The sequence below is a fragment of the Stegodyphus dumicola genome, chromosome 10 (genome assembly GCF_044657685.1).
Source record: "Stegodyphus dumicola isolate Sdum_Otavi_A_Nest chromosome 10, ASM4465768v1".
Lineage (NCBI taxonomy): Eukaryota > Metazoa > Arthropoda > Arachnida > Araneae > Eresidae > Stegodyphus > Stegodyphus dumicola.
The window spans coordinates 142,103,106-142,118,924 of NC_140777.1; the positions used below are offsets into that span (position 1 = coordinate 142,103,106).

The 15,819-nt window shown below is 31.7% G+C and overlaps 1 protein-coding gene across 1 annotated transcript in view; it reads right to left on the reverse strand.

Moving 5' to 3' along the window:
* Positions 1-4,712: 4,712 nt before the first annotated feature.
* Positions 4,713-15,819, reverse strand: part of LOC118186862 (uncharacterized) — a 116,879-nt gene continuing 105,772 nt past the window's right edge. The window contains exon 22 of the mRNA XM_085825154.1: positions 4,713-7,145. Coding sequence (XP_085681280.1) covers positions 6,980-7,145 — 166 coding nt within the window. The 3' untranslated portion in view covers positions 4,713-6,979. The remainder of the gene's footprint in view (positions 7,146-15,819) is intronic.

The following is a 15,819-nucleotide window of genomic DNA, read 5'->3' on the forward strand; positions in this document are numbered from 1 at the left end:
CTTCTGTATATGCATAATACTTAATTTTTTATTTTTATTTATTTATTTTTCCTATGATCCTGTATTTTAATCCTATTATTTTGTAACTGTATTTTTGTATCTGTATATTTAATTTGTATTTTTATTTGAATTTTATTGTGAATATGCAAAATTACCATAGCAAATTGCAACAACAAATGTCAAAAGGGTAAAACGAATGCAATCTGCCCTTGTATGGCCATGTAAATGCTCTTGTTAACATCCTAAAAAGCTCCCGAGGCCTCAGGGAGTTGTTCCTGGTTAGTGGAGGGCGCGTGACACATGCCTGTTTACCTCTGTTAGACATCAGGCGTCCCCGTCCTCCGTTACCAACCAACCATATTTGAACTAATGGCGTTAATCCATGGTCAATAACTGCCATGCCATGCTCTTTCAACAATTTATTCGCATTATCTGTTAGATAAGATCTGAATATGCCCCAAACTATAAAGACTTTCTGGATTCTTTAACGTAACAAGACCGATTTTTCCAAACATTTCTTGTACACGTTTTTGCCCATTTATCTTCGAATGTAAACATCATTTGGGAAATTAAATTTCGGCATCGTCTTTCTATAAAAAATCACCATGGGATTTAATTTTATACCATCCGCTGAGCAAGAAAATACTACAAGGTGGGATTTAATGTGAATCGTTTTTGTCCTTTTCATATAATTTTTTTTTTTCATTTTCTATCATATCAAATATTACTGGAATTTCATCTATATTTCCAATATGTGTTAGCATATATATTGCTCTTGTAGGTAAATAGCATACTTCTGATTGTCCGAATCTTTTGAGAGCATTTGTGAAACTTTTTTTTTCCTTGCAGAACTAAATTATTCCGTACCATAAATCGAATATACGAATTTAAAGTTGTTATAAAGTTTTCACTTTCATCTGCATATTTTTTTTTTTTTTTTTTTTCCACTTTAAGGCAAATAAATGTATGCTAATTCTTGTTACAATTCATCTATTCTGGCCATTTTCTCGGACTCAGTTCGTAACACTTTCTTCCAGGGTAGGCCCTTTTCTTACTCCTTTACAGGAAGCGCATTTACTCTTTAGCACATTTAATTTATTGTGACTTAATTTTTCTTACACAAACGTACGGAGTTTTCACCTCCACCAAACATCCTGGCTATAGCACGACTTAAGATTTTCTTTCACAAACTGTATGACTTTTGAAAATCAGCACTGTATTTGTTTCTTTTGGCATCAGCTATATATATATATATATATATTTACTACTAAAGAAAAAACACTAGATCAACTGTTTTTTAACTACAGGAAATTCGACTTACTAAAGCCTTTGATTTTTACTTCAACATCACGACTTCAAGTGACTATAGAAAAAGAAACCATCTGACTTCTAATTCCATTCGGATCGAAAATGCATTCTTACCCCAAATTATGTCCCTCTTTTCTGGAAAATCTGCACTGCATAAAACCCACCCATTTTACAGAATTAGTTACTCAAGTATCCCCCCTTCACATACTGTTTCCCTTACAGCTTGTCAGTTCAGTATACCATTATTCGAAAGCCGGAGAAAATTCTTCAGATGAATAACTTCAAAAGACCATCGCACTTGTATCTTTCAAGTTTCTTTGTAAAGCCACCCAAACGCTATAATGGTAAAGAAAGCCTACTATTGAAGGGCCCGTGTTCGAAAACCGGAGCAGGGATGTTGTAAATGTTCGTTTCTTCAATAGGAGGCAACAGTGGTCGCCTATTATCTGCCTCCATAACAAAAATGCCACCACTTCTTAGGAGTGGCCAATGTTGAATAGGCAGATGGCCGCTATTGGATTAAATAAATAAAGAAAGTTTCTTCATAAAGAGAAGGGGGTGCGTGTTATACGCCAAAATAATGATAATTACAGCATTTTCTACGCTTTTAAATGTCAGATCTTCTCTCCATACAATATAACCAATAGCAGGATATTTTCTTTCATTAGAAGCCTCGTGACCTGGCTGAGAAGCTAGTTTATTAACATCTCCCCCCCCCCCGATAATCTAAAAAAAAAATTGGGTATTACATTTAACGGAAGTACCCATCTTGACTATTTTTTGCGCTATGTCTACAATTACAGACAGAATAAAGGACTCCTCGGTATAACGCCATTAGACACCAGGGTGCCTTGGTTCGAGACCCTAATCCTAATCGAATAAATCTACACTTTTGAATGAATTCCAAATTAACTTAGATTAATGATCTAATAATTAGTTAGTATTAACATTTTTTAAAATAATTATATTTCAGGTTGTAAGAGAAGTGACTAGATGTCTAAAGAAACAAGGGAGAGCCACTAGAGCTGGTGTGTAATACATAATGCAATAAGTACCAATCACTCAATCCCAATATACATATACATAATTTAATTAATAAAGATATATAAAAAGCAATGAATAGTAAATAATACAAAAATATAAGCAATTAAATTTCTGCCTTAATGCTAGGATTTCATACTGCCATAGGCCTTTTACTATTATATGCACAACAATAATTATAGATTCTAATTTGAGTTAGAAATACTCCTCATCTGAATATGAAAATTTTTTGCTAATTGATAATAAAAGATGTGAAGCTGTACAATTTCAAGTTTTCGTGTATTGTAACATTACACACAAACCATGGTGCATCAGTAATTTGATTTACAGGAATAGGCCCAGACTGGATAAGCATAACAAAGCATGGGATGGAGAATGGATTTATAAATGAGTAACTTGTTGTTTATAGATAGAATGCAGTTTCAAGCAATTAAGGGGAAGAGTTTAGCTTTACACACTCAAAACTTCTGGATAATAGATTGTGTGTGTGTGGGTACCAAATAAGAGTCCTTATGAAGATCACCCCAAGACAAGTGACTTGCTTAGCCCAGAGCAAGGTGTTACCATAAAATTTGAGATTTTTTTTTCAATATTCTCCTTTTTGTGAACATGGTTGCCAGTTTTATCAATGTTGACTTGTATTTTTCATTGCTTTAGCCAGGTCTCTAATACATGTGTGTGGTTTTGTAAGAGTTGGATGACTGGACTCAGAAATGCACCTTGTACAAGAATCATTGTATCATCAGTGTACAGTGCAAGCATAGCATTGGGAGTGCTAATAATGTTGTTAACATAAATGTTGACAAGTGTGGAAACCAAAAGGGAGCGGCTAGTACAACTCGACTGATCGAATATGTATTTGCAATGCGAACGATAAAATGTCTACATGCTAGGTAGGACTTAACTATGTATATAATGTTAATCAGAGAAACCTTTGCAAATTAGGACATTTGTCCAGACACAATCAAAAGCCTTACATGAAGGACTCTTTTTTTTCCCAAACTGAATTTTTTTGCGAGTCTACATACGTATGTATCTCACATACTGAAAAAAAACGATTAGTCATAGAACATTTAAATTTTACATATGGACTACTATAACATATACTTGCACTCCTTCCTTTTTTATTGCAGTTGCCAGTACTAAAAGTATGTATACATATACCCACCCAACTTATGCGGCCTTCATTTTCGCAATCACTGGTTCGGGGGTTAACCATTAGGGGAACTGGAAAAAGGAAAATGAGACAATGTCATGTGCTCGGTCAAGAAAATACACTTTGCAACATGGTATTATGTACATTTCGTAATGTACCCTGCACAAAGGAAAGTGCTTTGAAAGCCATCACACTTTAAAACATTTTTAAATTCTTGATTTTTGAGAAAGTATTTTAACTTTTTTAAAGTGAATAGAGAAATTAATTTTTAAAGAGAAACTCAAAGTTAAAAAAAAAAAAAAAAAAAAAAAAAAAAAAAAACTGAAGTTAAAAAAAAATACAGCTATTTTGTGCAGAAGTAATTTTGCACACAAACTGCAAAAAATTGCCCTGGTGAGAGTTTGGTGGAAAAACATCCACGCAAGATGTGTTAAAGAGCAAGCCTTACCGAGGAAGAAAACAAAATGAAACATTCTTACTTGAAAAAATTATATAAATCTACACCGAAGTGAATGAAACTTATAATTTTAGCTCAAGGATATCTAAAAAAATATTGAATGTCCCATATTTTCACACTTTTATTAAATATAAGCAGTTTGTTCAAAGTCTTCAAATACTTATGAGAGTTCATTTTCAAAAAAATTTTAATACATAACTTTTTTAAACAAAAAATTTTTCAAGTAACTTTTCTGAAAACAGATCTTAAAAGAGATGATCAATAGTATATGTAAAAGAAAAACAGTTATTTCACTAATATTACGCTACTGACATTTTCAAATAAAACTGAAAAACACAAGCATCCAAAAACAAATGTGAGTCACTCTGGTGACAGACAGTTTGATAACTTTCATTCCAAAATAAAAGGGGATTGTGTAGAGATTTCTTTTTTGGACTATACATGTGCAAGGAACAACTTAAAAATAAAGTTGTCAATGGATACACAAATAATAACAAATCTGACTTACAAAATTTTGTATTTTGATGATTGCTGTTGAAAAGTTTACATTACAGTTTGAGACTGAAAACTGCAATTTAAAACACTGAAGAAGAAAGAGAAAAAAAAATTTTCCATAATAATGGCATACAAATGGGAAAAAAAACTGAGTTCGTAGTAAATATATTTTACTTCTCAAAATGCTGTATTCGTACTTTTCATAAAAAAAAAAAAAAAAAAAAAAAAAAAAAAAGAGAGAGAGAGAAACAGACATGAATCAAAATACACTTTTATTTACAAGATGCATTTCAATAACACATATTAAATTTAAAAATACAGATGTAATTGCAAAAATATAATAAGGCACATTGTAAAAATATGCATTTTTCATAGTTTACAAAAAAAGGAACAGGAATAAGATGCTAAGGCTAAAGCCATGTCTAGTGTAAACTGTACATAAGTGAAAACACAAGTGGCATATAATTACATGTGCACAAAATATTTAAGCTCATGATTAACATTGTTTCACGTGAAATTATTCCATAGTAAAATATAAAGTAAACACTGAATTACAATAGCCTGTATATGAGATAATAGCTGAAACAAGACATAATAAATAAGTACTAAAATGTTTAATCCTTATCAAGCCCCCCCCCAAAAAAACCAGGATTCAGCTCTTCATGCGCAAACCATCAATAAAACTCAAAACCAATAAATGCATATGTTTAATAAAATGATAAATTAAAAGTCATATCTCCTCCAGCTGTTTTATGCAATATGGTATTCTAATTCATTATAGCATGCAACATTTTTCATACATATACAAAACATTTCAGAAAACAAACTATTGCTATTGTTGTTTTTATGAAATACACTAACATTAAGCAATTGCACAATTTAATGAATTGAACAACATTACAAAGATAATAAATTACAGTATAAAAAATACCCAGTTCCGTGGCAGAAAATAAAGCTCTGAGAAAACATCATAGGAGCAGGAAAGTAATAAAAGAAATGCATTTAAAATTATAATAAGTTAGCTTTATTATTTTATCTTTATTATTCATACATCACTCAAATATATTAAAATAAATTACATTATATGCCACCAACTTCACGGTCATTGGGTGAAGGTGACACAATAAATTCTTACGAAGTTATACTTATTGTTTTCAAATACTGAGTTTCTGTGCAAGTCTCACTTGAATCCCCACTTTTTTTTTTTTTTTTTTTTTTCAAATCAATGCTACTGTAAATAAGCATGTCTGTATAGCAACTTAAAAATTCATGCAAATTAATGTTTTTGTGGACTTTTGAATTTGCGAAAATCCCCAGTGGGGTGAGGGATGAGGTACACAGCAGGTTTTAAAATATTGCTGTTACCTACTTTTTCATTTTTACATAAAGTATACAAAATATGGACCTTTATACTGATTTGTACAAAACCATGATCACACCACAATTATACATAAAATACTAACCACAATTATACATAAAATACTAACATACTTTTTAATTAAACCTAAAATAGATACATACATTCAATTACAATATACTGATTACTGCTTTAATATTACCCCTCACCCCACAAAAGGACGATTTGGAATTTATTTTGATTTACAAAATTACATGGAAGCTCAAGTGAGTTTAAAATTATAAATAATTTAAGATTTCTACATAGGCTTATTTTATTCTGCTTCACATATTTTCCCCTCGCTTCTTACTAATTTTTTTGTTTTGTTTTCTACACCAAGAAAATAAATGACAGTTAAAAATTCCTAATATCATATTTGTTTAATCAAAAAAAGGTACAACTGTAAAATATAACTTACTTTTGAGAGAAGTATTAATTCTTTATGAAACAATCAAATATAAAAAATAAAGGGAGAGTTATTAAAAAAGGGATGTACAATAAATTAAATATCCAAACAAATATTTCTTAAAACTCATGGCAGGACTTAAGTTAAAATTTTTTACCTTGATATATACAATATACTCAGGATAACAATAGATCACACACATTTTTGGTTTTGAAAACAAACTATGTTAGATATAAAAGTAAAATAAACAATTAAAAAATCTTACAAATATAAATTTAGTAATTTATAAAATTATAGAAATTTAAAAAGTGAAGAAAATACCCTGGCTGTGAATTTAATGTTACGACATGATAAGGAAAATTAGTCTATATGATAACAATTCATACACTTTGGATTAGACACAGGTCATTCTTTACATACAAAAATATCACATTTCAAGACTAATAAGAGAATGTATAATTTAAAAATAACAATTATATAGACAAAGTACATGTGGAAAATTAAATACAAAGTAATGGACTGTAGTCACAGCAGAAAAGATTACAGCACCAAAGAATTTCAAAGTTTAAACACTTTTCTGCCCATTTATTATACACCAGAGGTAAAGTTTCTTACAATGCCTAAAAAAGCATTACATAGAAACCATCGGACATGAAAATGAGCAAAATAATCATCAATAACTTTTTGCCATCATATAATATTCCCTCTATAAGAGGCAACTTAATTGGTAGCAATATGCCATTTCTTTTTATCAATACCTTCATGTTCCTTTACGTGACGGTAACGACAATGTTCTCCATAAATACACCCAGTTGTACGCCAGAAATAGCATTCATCACCAGGCATAGAGCCTTGAGTTTTCGGTGCAGTGTCTGTAGAACTGACCCTGTAAATAAGGTTAATAATGACTTGACACACTCTATAGCATGGGAAATAATTGAAGGTTCTAAATTGAAAAGGAGACACATATTGTGCCAACTGTTTTTAAATTTTTTGTATAAAACAGTCCGCATCATCTGCTACATTTAAGAATTATTACTGTAGCAATACACAGCCATGATTATGAAAATAAGTAAAGTAAGATCTGTAATTGGTGATATTTAGGCACCACCAAAAGACATAGCTTGTAATCATTACAGTCTAAACTTCGACACTACATCTATGACCAAATAATGTTAATGCTACCAAAATATACATTTTGCATGTTGGCGTATCACAGCTAAAATTTTTTTAAACTGCTTTATTTCCCTACATTCACCTAAATATGACCACAGTGCTTAAATATGAATTCTGAACCTATTCCTTCCAATTTATCTTATTTAACTTAAAATATTGCTAATACAAAGATTTCATTAACAGTTTAAGCTTTATTGCTAATGTCAATTGAGTACCTATCCTTTGAAAGCATAAGGAAAAATTAGTTTTGCTTTAAATGAGTCCAGCCTGTTATCCTATGGTCATCTGTGTTATTTTACTATGCAATGCATGCAAAAATCTCAATAATTTTAACCCTTTGTGGCTCAGTGTTCCACTACATGGAACACCCAAATTGAATCGCTTCTGAAACCTTTGAATGCAACCGTAAATAGATAAAAATGCCTTTATAATATACTTTGAATTTTTTTTTTAAACAGTAGATAGCAGCATATCATAAGGAGACAGATAATTTTCATTTATTATGTGTTATTAAAATCCACTTTTTTCCAAGTAATTTTCTCTTTTTTTAATGAAATAAAAAATTTTATTTGGAAAAAAAAATTAGGCATAATTTTGCTGGCTGTACTCCAAATTATTTGTTCTATATTTTTTTAAATCTTTCATACTAAAACCATACGCAAAATCATTGAATAAAGCCAGGTATTCCATTAGCGGGAACACTGCGCCTTTAGCAATCTCATGCTGTTGCGAATCAGAACACCTGTGCTTAGGAGAGAACATCAGTTGTTAACGTTTTCTGTTTCCATTGTTTTTCTTTGGGGGGGGGGAATGAATTCAAACAAAGCAGTATTGAGGGGTGAGGTGTGTTTTGTGTTATGAAAGCCCTAATATTGGCATCTCGAATTTTTTGGGAGTAGTTTTTAGGCGGGAATTTTATTAGTAGTTTGACTCATCTTTACTTAGACTTGCGTGAATTTTTTGCTGTCACTTTTTAGTCTCATTCCCGTTTATTTTCAATAATTGTGTAGATATTTTTCGTGTATGTATATATTATAGGCTTATTTTTCTTTATTGTTAATATTAATCGTAGTTAATTTTTTTATTATTAATTTTCCATAAATGGGACAGAGAGGTCTAACTCGTTCCGAAGCGCTAAAAGTGTTTCACGAATTACCCTCGGATTACAGCCGAAAGATTTCTGTTTAAATTTGCTGTGTTCCCTCTGTGCCATGAAAGCATCAGAGATAACTTTGAAGAGGCGACTTCCTTCAAGACCTGAAGATACTCCCAGGCATAAAAGAAAGGTTTCCGGGAAAAACGCTACAGTAGTGTTGGAACACATACCGGTGAAGGGTACGCATAGACGATGTGCACATTGTACCACGAAGCAGAAGCTGCACAAAACAAGTTTTATGTGCAAAACCTGCAAAGTTGGTTTGTGCTTCTATCAAAAAGGTGTGACTTGCTTTGAACAATTTCATGAAGCTAAGAAATAGGAAAATTTGTAAATATTTTTATATATAGGACTTGTGTATACAGATATTTATCTCATTTATCCATATATATTCAAGAATATTGTGTATATCCAAGAAACCATGTATACAGCCATAATACAGAGTTTTTCATTCTTACAAACGCTTCTACTCATTTTCGTGCTTCACTGCAATGCTCGCTTAGTCGCACTTTTAAAAGCTCTGGTGGCACAGTGTTCCACCTAATGGAACACCCACAGAATTAAAATGGTAAGTGCAATTTTTACAAAATTTTACCTGTATACTCCTTTAGGACTAAATAGACTAGATACAACTTTTTTTGTTCCGATGTTAACGCATAGTGTGCCGCAAAGGGTTAACAAGATACTTTAGTTGTAGCAAGTAAGCAAAAAACATCCCATGAAATTCTCCTCTACAGCAAGAATTGTTTTGCAAGTACTGTTTTGAATTCATTCATTTAAGCCTATCAGCTAAAAACAGATTTAACAAGATTTATTTTTGCAACCTGGAACAAGTTGGCCAAGCCAGATATAATTATATGCAACTAAACAGATATTAATTAATATAAGGAACGAAATTTTCTTGATTTTTCCACTCTCAAATAAATGGTCGATTATTTGAATTAGATTATTATTATTATTAGTATACCAAAGTATATTTGGACTATCTGCTTAAGGAAAGGGATGCCTTCATAGAAGGCTTCCTAAGTAAACTGGCTCACATTCATTTCACACATGGGAAAGTAATAAAAATGCTGAGGCTCATTGGGATTCAAATCTAGATTCAATGTTTAGTGGTCTTATTCCCTTAGCCAATGGTGGGCTTTCATAGATGAGTGCGTGAAGGGGGTCATTCTCTAAGTACAAAATATTTCTGACCCAGTAAGAACTGAATTCTGAATTTACAATATCGAAAAGTACACCATAATTCAAAACAATTTTTTCCTTTTTATGAAGAAATTGCAGCAGGGTATAACAAAGGGCATGACTTCTATTCTTGAATGTTATGATTTGCCCCAATATTGTAATTTAATGATTAAAACAATAATTACCAAAAAGGTTACATATAAAGAAGCCCCATTTTTGTCCCCCCCCACCTAAGGGGAAAAATATCCCAACTGAAGTTCCTAGTGTTTTATAATCATAATTATGTTCAAATGCCTCCAAAATATAAATCAAATAAACATTTTACAGCATATATATTATATAACATCAAATACCATCACATCTTACATATTGACTATTCAAGGTAGGTATATATAATCCTCAATATAATTTGAAATGTTGATAATTTAATACAGAATTCTTGATACCTTGGTGTGTTACATGCCTGAATGGCATTATCATAGTTCCATTAATAATATTGGATTAGCAGACAATCTCCACTATTGTCTAAAGAGGCGAGAACAAATTTTAAATCTGCTCAGAACATCTGACAGAATAACCAAAAGAGACTTACCAAATAATCTCTTATGCACTATGAAAATATGAAGAAATCAAAATTAAATTGGGATGACCTGGAGATTTTACTAACAATGAAAAAGAACTATGGTTGAAAGCTCTAGAATGGAAATTACAAAGAAAAAGGGGAAAGACATGGAAATTAATTTACAGAAGTTTTTCCAGGCAATAAACATCGGAAAATCAGCTATATTCTTCCTGGAATTTCAACTCCAGATCCTCCGATACTAGCTGGATGTGCTATCACTTACAAAATGAAGGTAAATAGTGGGGAAGGCAAACATTTCCTTTAACCTGATCATTAATGAAAAAATAAAGCAAAGCAAAATACAACTATAGGAAGAAAGGAAGTGAGAGTTCAGTAGCATACACTATTTCTGAAGAGACAGCTTAAATGATAAACACACTAAAAATATACAGAAAGGTCATACTAATATTATGTATTTTAAAGAACTTGCCAGTTTCAATAATTCTTCTTACATATTCAAAATATTCTTCTATTTATGCATACATTTTACATTGTAACCTTAAATAAGATACTTTTAAATCATATACTGGAAGTACTAATGAGAAAATTACAGGAGAGGAAGAAATAAGTGAGTAAATATCTTATTCAAAAATTTAAACACCACTGCAATATGACAACGATCCCACTCATAAACTAAATAAGACAATTGGCAATAGAAATTCACTGGAATATTCATGTGAATATCTTTGACATTCAAATTATTTCTAGATGGTGAAAAATTCCAGGTGGATCTAGTAGAAGATTATATATCCCTAAGAAAGACAATAGCTCAAAATTTATACCAGTAAAAGAAAATAACCAAGCAAACCCAAGCTATGCTGTTTATCATTTAATAAAAGCAATTCAAGAATACATATATTAATCACACATGTTGATGATATATTAATTGCTAGCAACAAACATGAATCAGTTCAAGAAATCAAACAAATATTTGGAGATTGCTTTTGAAATCAAAACGTTAGAGAATATTTGAATAATTTTGAGAGAAAGAATGATTGAAGCTTCAGCAAAGCAATAAAATTCAAAATACTGTGAAGAAATTCTAGAAAGAATTAGAAATGAAATACACCATTATAAATTCTACAAACTACAAAAATAAAAATACAGTTGGGCAGCAGAAGCAATTTTATATTAGCAAACTGTGGATGTGATACAACCACTTCAGTTTGCTCACTCAAATGAAGGAATTCCTCTATAATTCCTTTAAAATAATTCAATAAAAGCTACATGCAACCATAAATGACATCTAAAACGGAATGAAGAATCAGTCATAAAAGAATAAAGTGATATAAATTCATCTGAAAAGGATTCTTAAAAGTAAATAATCATCATCAGGTTATATACTCAAATTGGAAATAGCACAATATCATGGACTACTGCAAAACAAATGTATATTGCTTTACTTTCATTGCAAGCTAAATATTCTACTTCCACGATAAGGCTGGTGACGAGAATTGTAGTTATTAAGTCAATTAGTGAGATTTAAATGGACTTATTCAGGATAACACAACTCATCAAGTGGAAGACTGGAGAACAACTTCATTAAGTGAGTGGCAATGGACTATGCATACTGCCTCTCCTTACGGTGGACACACTCTCAAGTATTAAAGAAAAAAAAAAAATCTTTTGTATTGTATTATGTTTGCTAGTAAAATAAAGATACTGATACAGTAGTTCTGTTAATTCTTGGTACCTGCATCCTTGTTAAGATAAATATATTTATAGTTACACAATCAATACATGCAAACCACTTCAATCTTTAAAAAAGTTTATAGCTTACAATTAAAAATAATAATTTTGTTTGCACCCTTTTTTGGTTAAATGCTGTCCTCCTGCATTTAACTGAAGACAACACAAACTTACCCTCCCCTCACTAACATAGCTCAAAACATATTTTTAATACAAAATCATGCAAGTAGCTCTCAGCAAATCATCATAACAATTGGTAACTACAAATGCTTTCTTTCTGATGAAGTTTCTGGTTCAATTTTACACTTTCTAGACAACACATTAACCATGGTTTTATTTACAACTGAGCACATTCACTTTTACTGCAGTGCCTTGCTGAATTGCATGATAAAATTGGCTACTGCCATTAATATTTATATTTAGCTTTAAAAAATAAGTAAATAATAAAAAATGAGATCTTCACCTTAATATTGTATATTGAATAAAATTTTCTTTCATTCGAACATTGTTTCAATGGCATAAAAGTGATTTATATTTATTACTAGTCCTGCATTTGCCATAGCATTAATGCAAGATCTTTTTCAATTAGTTTTATAATGGCATTACTCTATCATTTTACAGTAGTACACTTCAAGCTATAGTTAGAATAGTCACTGATGGCTTCTGACATATGATAGTTGTGTGCCTATTTACCTAGAATGAGCATTTATTTTACATGCATATACAGGGCGATTCTAAATTGTTTCAAATTAAGAGGGGTGATAGTACTCATCCAGATGAGCAATAATTACCATAGAACATAGGGTCGCATTCCTTTCTGAGAGGCAGAAAAGAGGAATATTAGAATTCCAACCTGAACTTACCTCTACGGGACACGAAGTTCTGACAGCCGGAACACAGCATGAACTTTTCATGCTAATCTCGGCATACAGCAGATGTTGGAATTAGTTGATAATATTCAGATCTTGATTAGATAATTAACTTGTTGCAATCGTTTGTGAGGATGAGACCTTGTCAACCAAAGATGTACATTTGAGTGTTTGCCATCAAAGTCTGAGCTCGAATTAACACTCGAACGCTAAGTTTTCGGTTTTATCCGTTTTGTGTACTCTCTGTGAGTTTTTCACTGAATTGATTGTGCAACTTTTAGTCTCCTTCATTCATTCTTTCAACACTGTTGTAGTTCAGGTTGGAATTCTAATATTCTTCCTTTCTGCCTCTTGGAGTCGAATGCGACCCTATGTTACATGGTAATTACTGTTTATCTAGATGATCATCATCACCCCTCTTAATTTTTAAAAACAATTTAGAATCACCCTGTATATTCAGTCTAACAGTAATTTAGCAATATTTAAACAGGTACACAGAAGTTAGGGGGAAAAAATGACTCTGTATATCTCCCTCTGTATGGGCCAATTGACGAAATTCAGCTTGCATTTTTCAAGTCTCGAAAGCATGACTTATTACGTTACATTTATAGTAAATAGTCTTCTTCTAACATATTTACTCTGACACAAAATGGGAAGTTTGCTGAAATGACATACTGAATTTTTTCCAGATTTTGATCCTATGTCTTAATCTATATCAAAGCCCCACGCAGGCCCGCGCCGTCAATAGGTGCAGGGTCGTGTGTTTGATTCGGTGTGGCACCGAATCAAAAAGGCACAGGGTAGCCTTAAAAACAAACAGTCCATTTCGCTACCTGTCTGAATAGAAATTCTTGTCTTGTGTTTGAACATAAAAAAGCGTGATGCCGATGTGTATATAAGGGTAGCTGCCAGCGCTCTAGACGCGTTCTACAAATTGCTTAATCCTTATTTTGTATCTACTGTTGCAAACGTAGTATTTGTGCAGCATTTATCTTTTTTTTTGAGATTTTTTTAATAATTGCCTGCTGCAATTGTTATTCTACATAAAAAAAGGCACATGCAATTATATACGATGTTAAACTTAGCTTTTTAATTCAGAAAAGCAACAATTTGAGGCTAATTATTTGAAAAATGTTTTTCGAAAAGACCGACATATTATGGAATATGACTGAATTTAAAATATACCTATTTGAGATTTGAAGTGGAATAAAAATATACAAGGTGTTCTTAAATTAAAATTTGATCATTTTCTCATTTTTAGCTTTATGGAAAACTGAAGAAAAATTTTCGTTATTTCATTACGTCTTAAATACGTACTTTAAATTTGATTTATTTCTTTTAATAAACAAAAGAGTACCACCAGCTCCTTCAATTATTTGGTATTGATCTAATATTTCATATTTTTTTTCAGCAGTGGTTTAAGATATAATCAGTTTTTCAGAAGTAAGGTAAAATATTTCAAACAATGACTTTCTGAGTGCTTTTAAGAAGTGTTTTACGCAACAGTTCTTATAACAGTTACTTTCTTTTATTTTACATCCACTTTTCCCAGATGTTGGAAGAAAAGCAGAAAAAAACTGTCTGGATATCAGAATTTACTGAAGAAAAGAAAGCGAGAGGAAAACTAAATCAACCAGAATTTTAAAAATACTCACTTTTTCCAAAACCCAGAGAATATCCAAGCTGACGCTACCTTCACTAGTTGTCCATCAACATCTCAGTTACCACTGAAATTAACAAAATTTTCCTAAAAGGGACCTCATAATCAGAAAGTGTTTTTATTCTGCAATTACCTTCAGCTTCAATGCAGCCGTTCAAAACATCAGAAGAAATAATAGAAAAGTCTTCTATTTTACTTATCAAATGGCTGTTGCTTAGCCTCTAGGCCATTAGAACACAGACTCTCCAGTGCAGGGCACTCGTCCAAGCGGTCATATCTTGTTCAGTCATAGAAAGAGAATACGTAGGAGAGTCAATGTTAAAACAAAAACAATGAGTTGGAGGCAATCACGCCCAGTTAACATTTTAAAGCTGCAACTGCAGCCGCATGAGGTAAATCAGGAACAAGTTGTGGTCTAGAAAAGAGTACCTTCTGAGGTCTGCCATTCGAAAGATGCAAAGGTGAAACAAAACTTTGCATCTTTGCGAAAAATGCAAAGGTATCATGAAGAAAGCACTTAGAAATCCCAGCTATTTCCAATTTAGCTGAATGGAATCACAAATAATAGTAAAATGTACAATTTCTGCAGTAGATATGCATTTGCCTGTGCCTGATGATCCCGGATTATGGCCAAGTTCATTATTGCCATCCTAAGTGCAAGTCTTAGAAAATGTTACTAGATATTATCAGAACTTGGCTTCTAGTTTTAGTTTCCGAAAAGACAAAAATGGACGTAAATTTTCTGACATGTACTTTTATCGAATCTTGCCAAATAACGAAAGAGTTAAAAGGGATTGGTTGCTGTATACCACTGAAAAGAATTCTGTTTATTGATTTTGCTGCAAAATTTTTAACAATTTTAGCAACGTAAAATTGAGTAGTTCTGGATTTAATGGCTGGAAATACTTCAGTGAGCACTTAAAACTTCATGTAAAAAGTAAAACGCATTTCCAGAACCTACATCTCTGGTCTGTTTTTTTTTTAGACCAATTACGAAAGGATAAAACTGTTGATTTGGAATTTCAAAATTTATTAAGGAAAAAACTAAGCATTGACACGACGTTTTTGAAAACGTTATCCATGTAATTCAGTTTTTAGCCTAGCAAAATTTAGCCTTTTGTGGTTCCAGTAACAACTTATTTCGAGAGAAATAATGCTAATTTTTTAATGTGTATAGAAATTATTGCAAAATTTGACCCTATC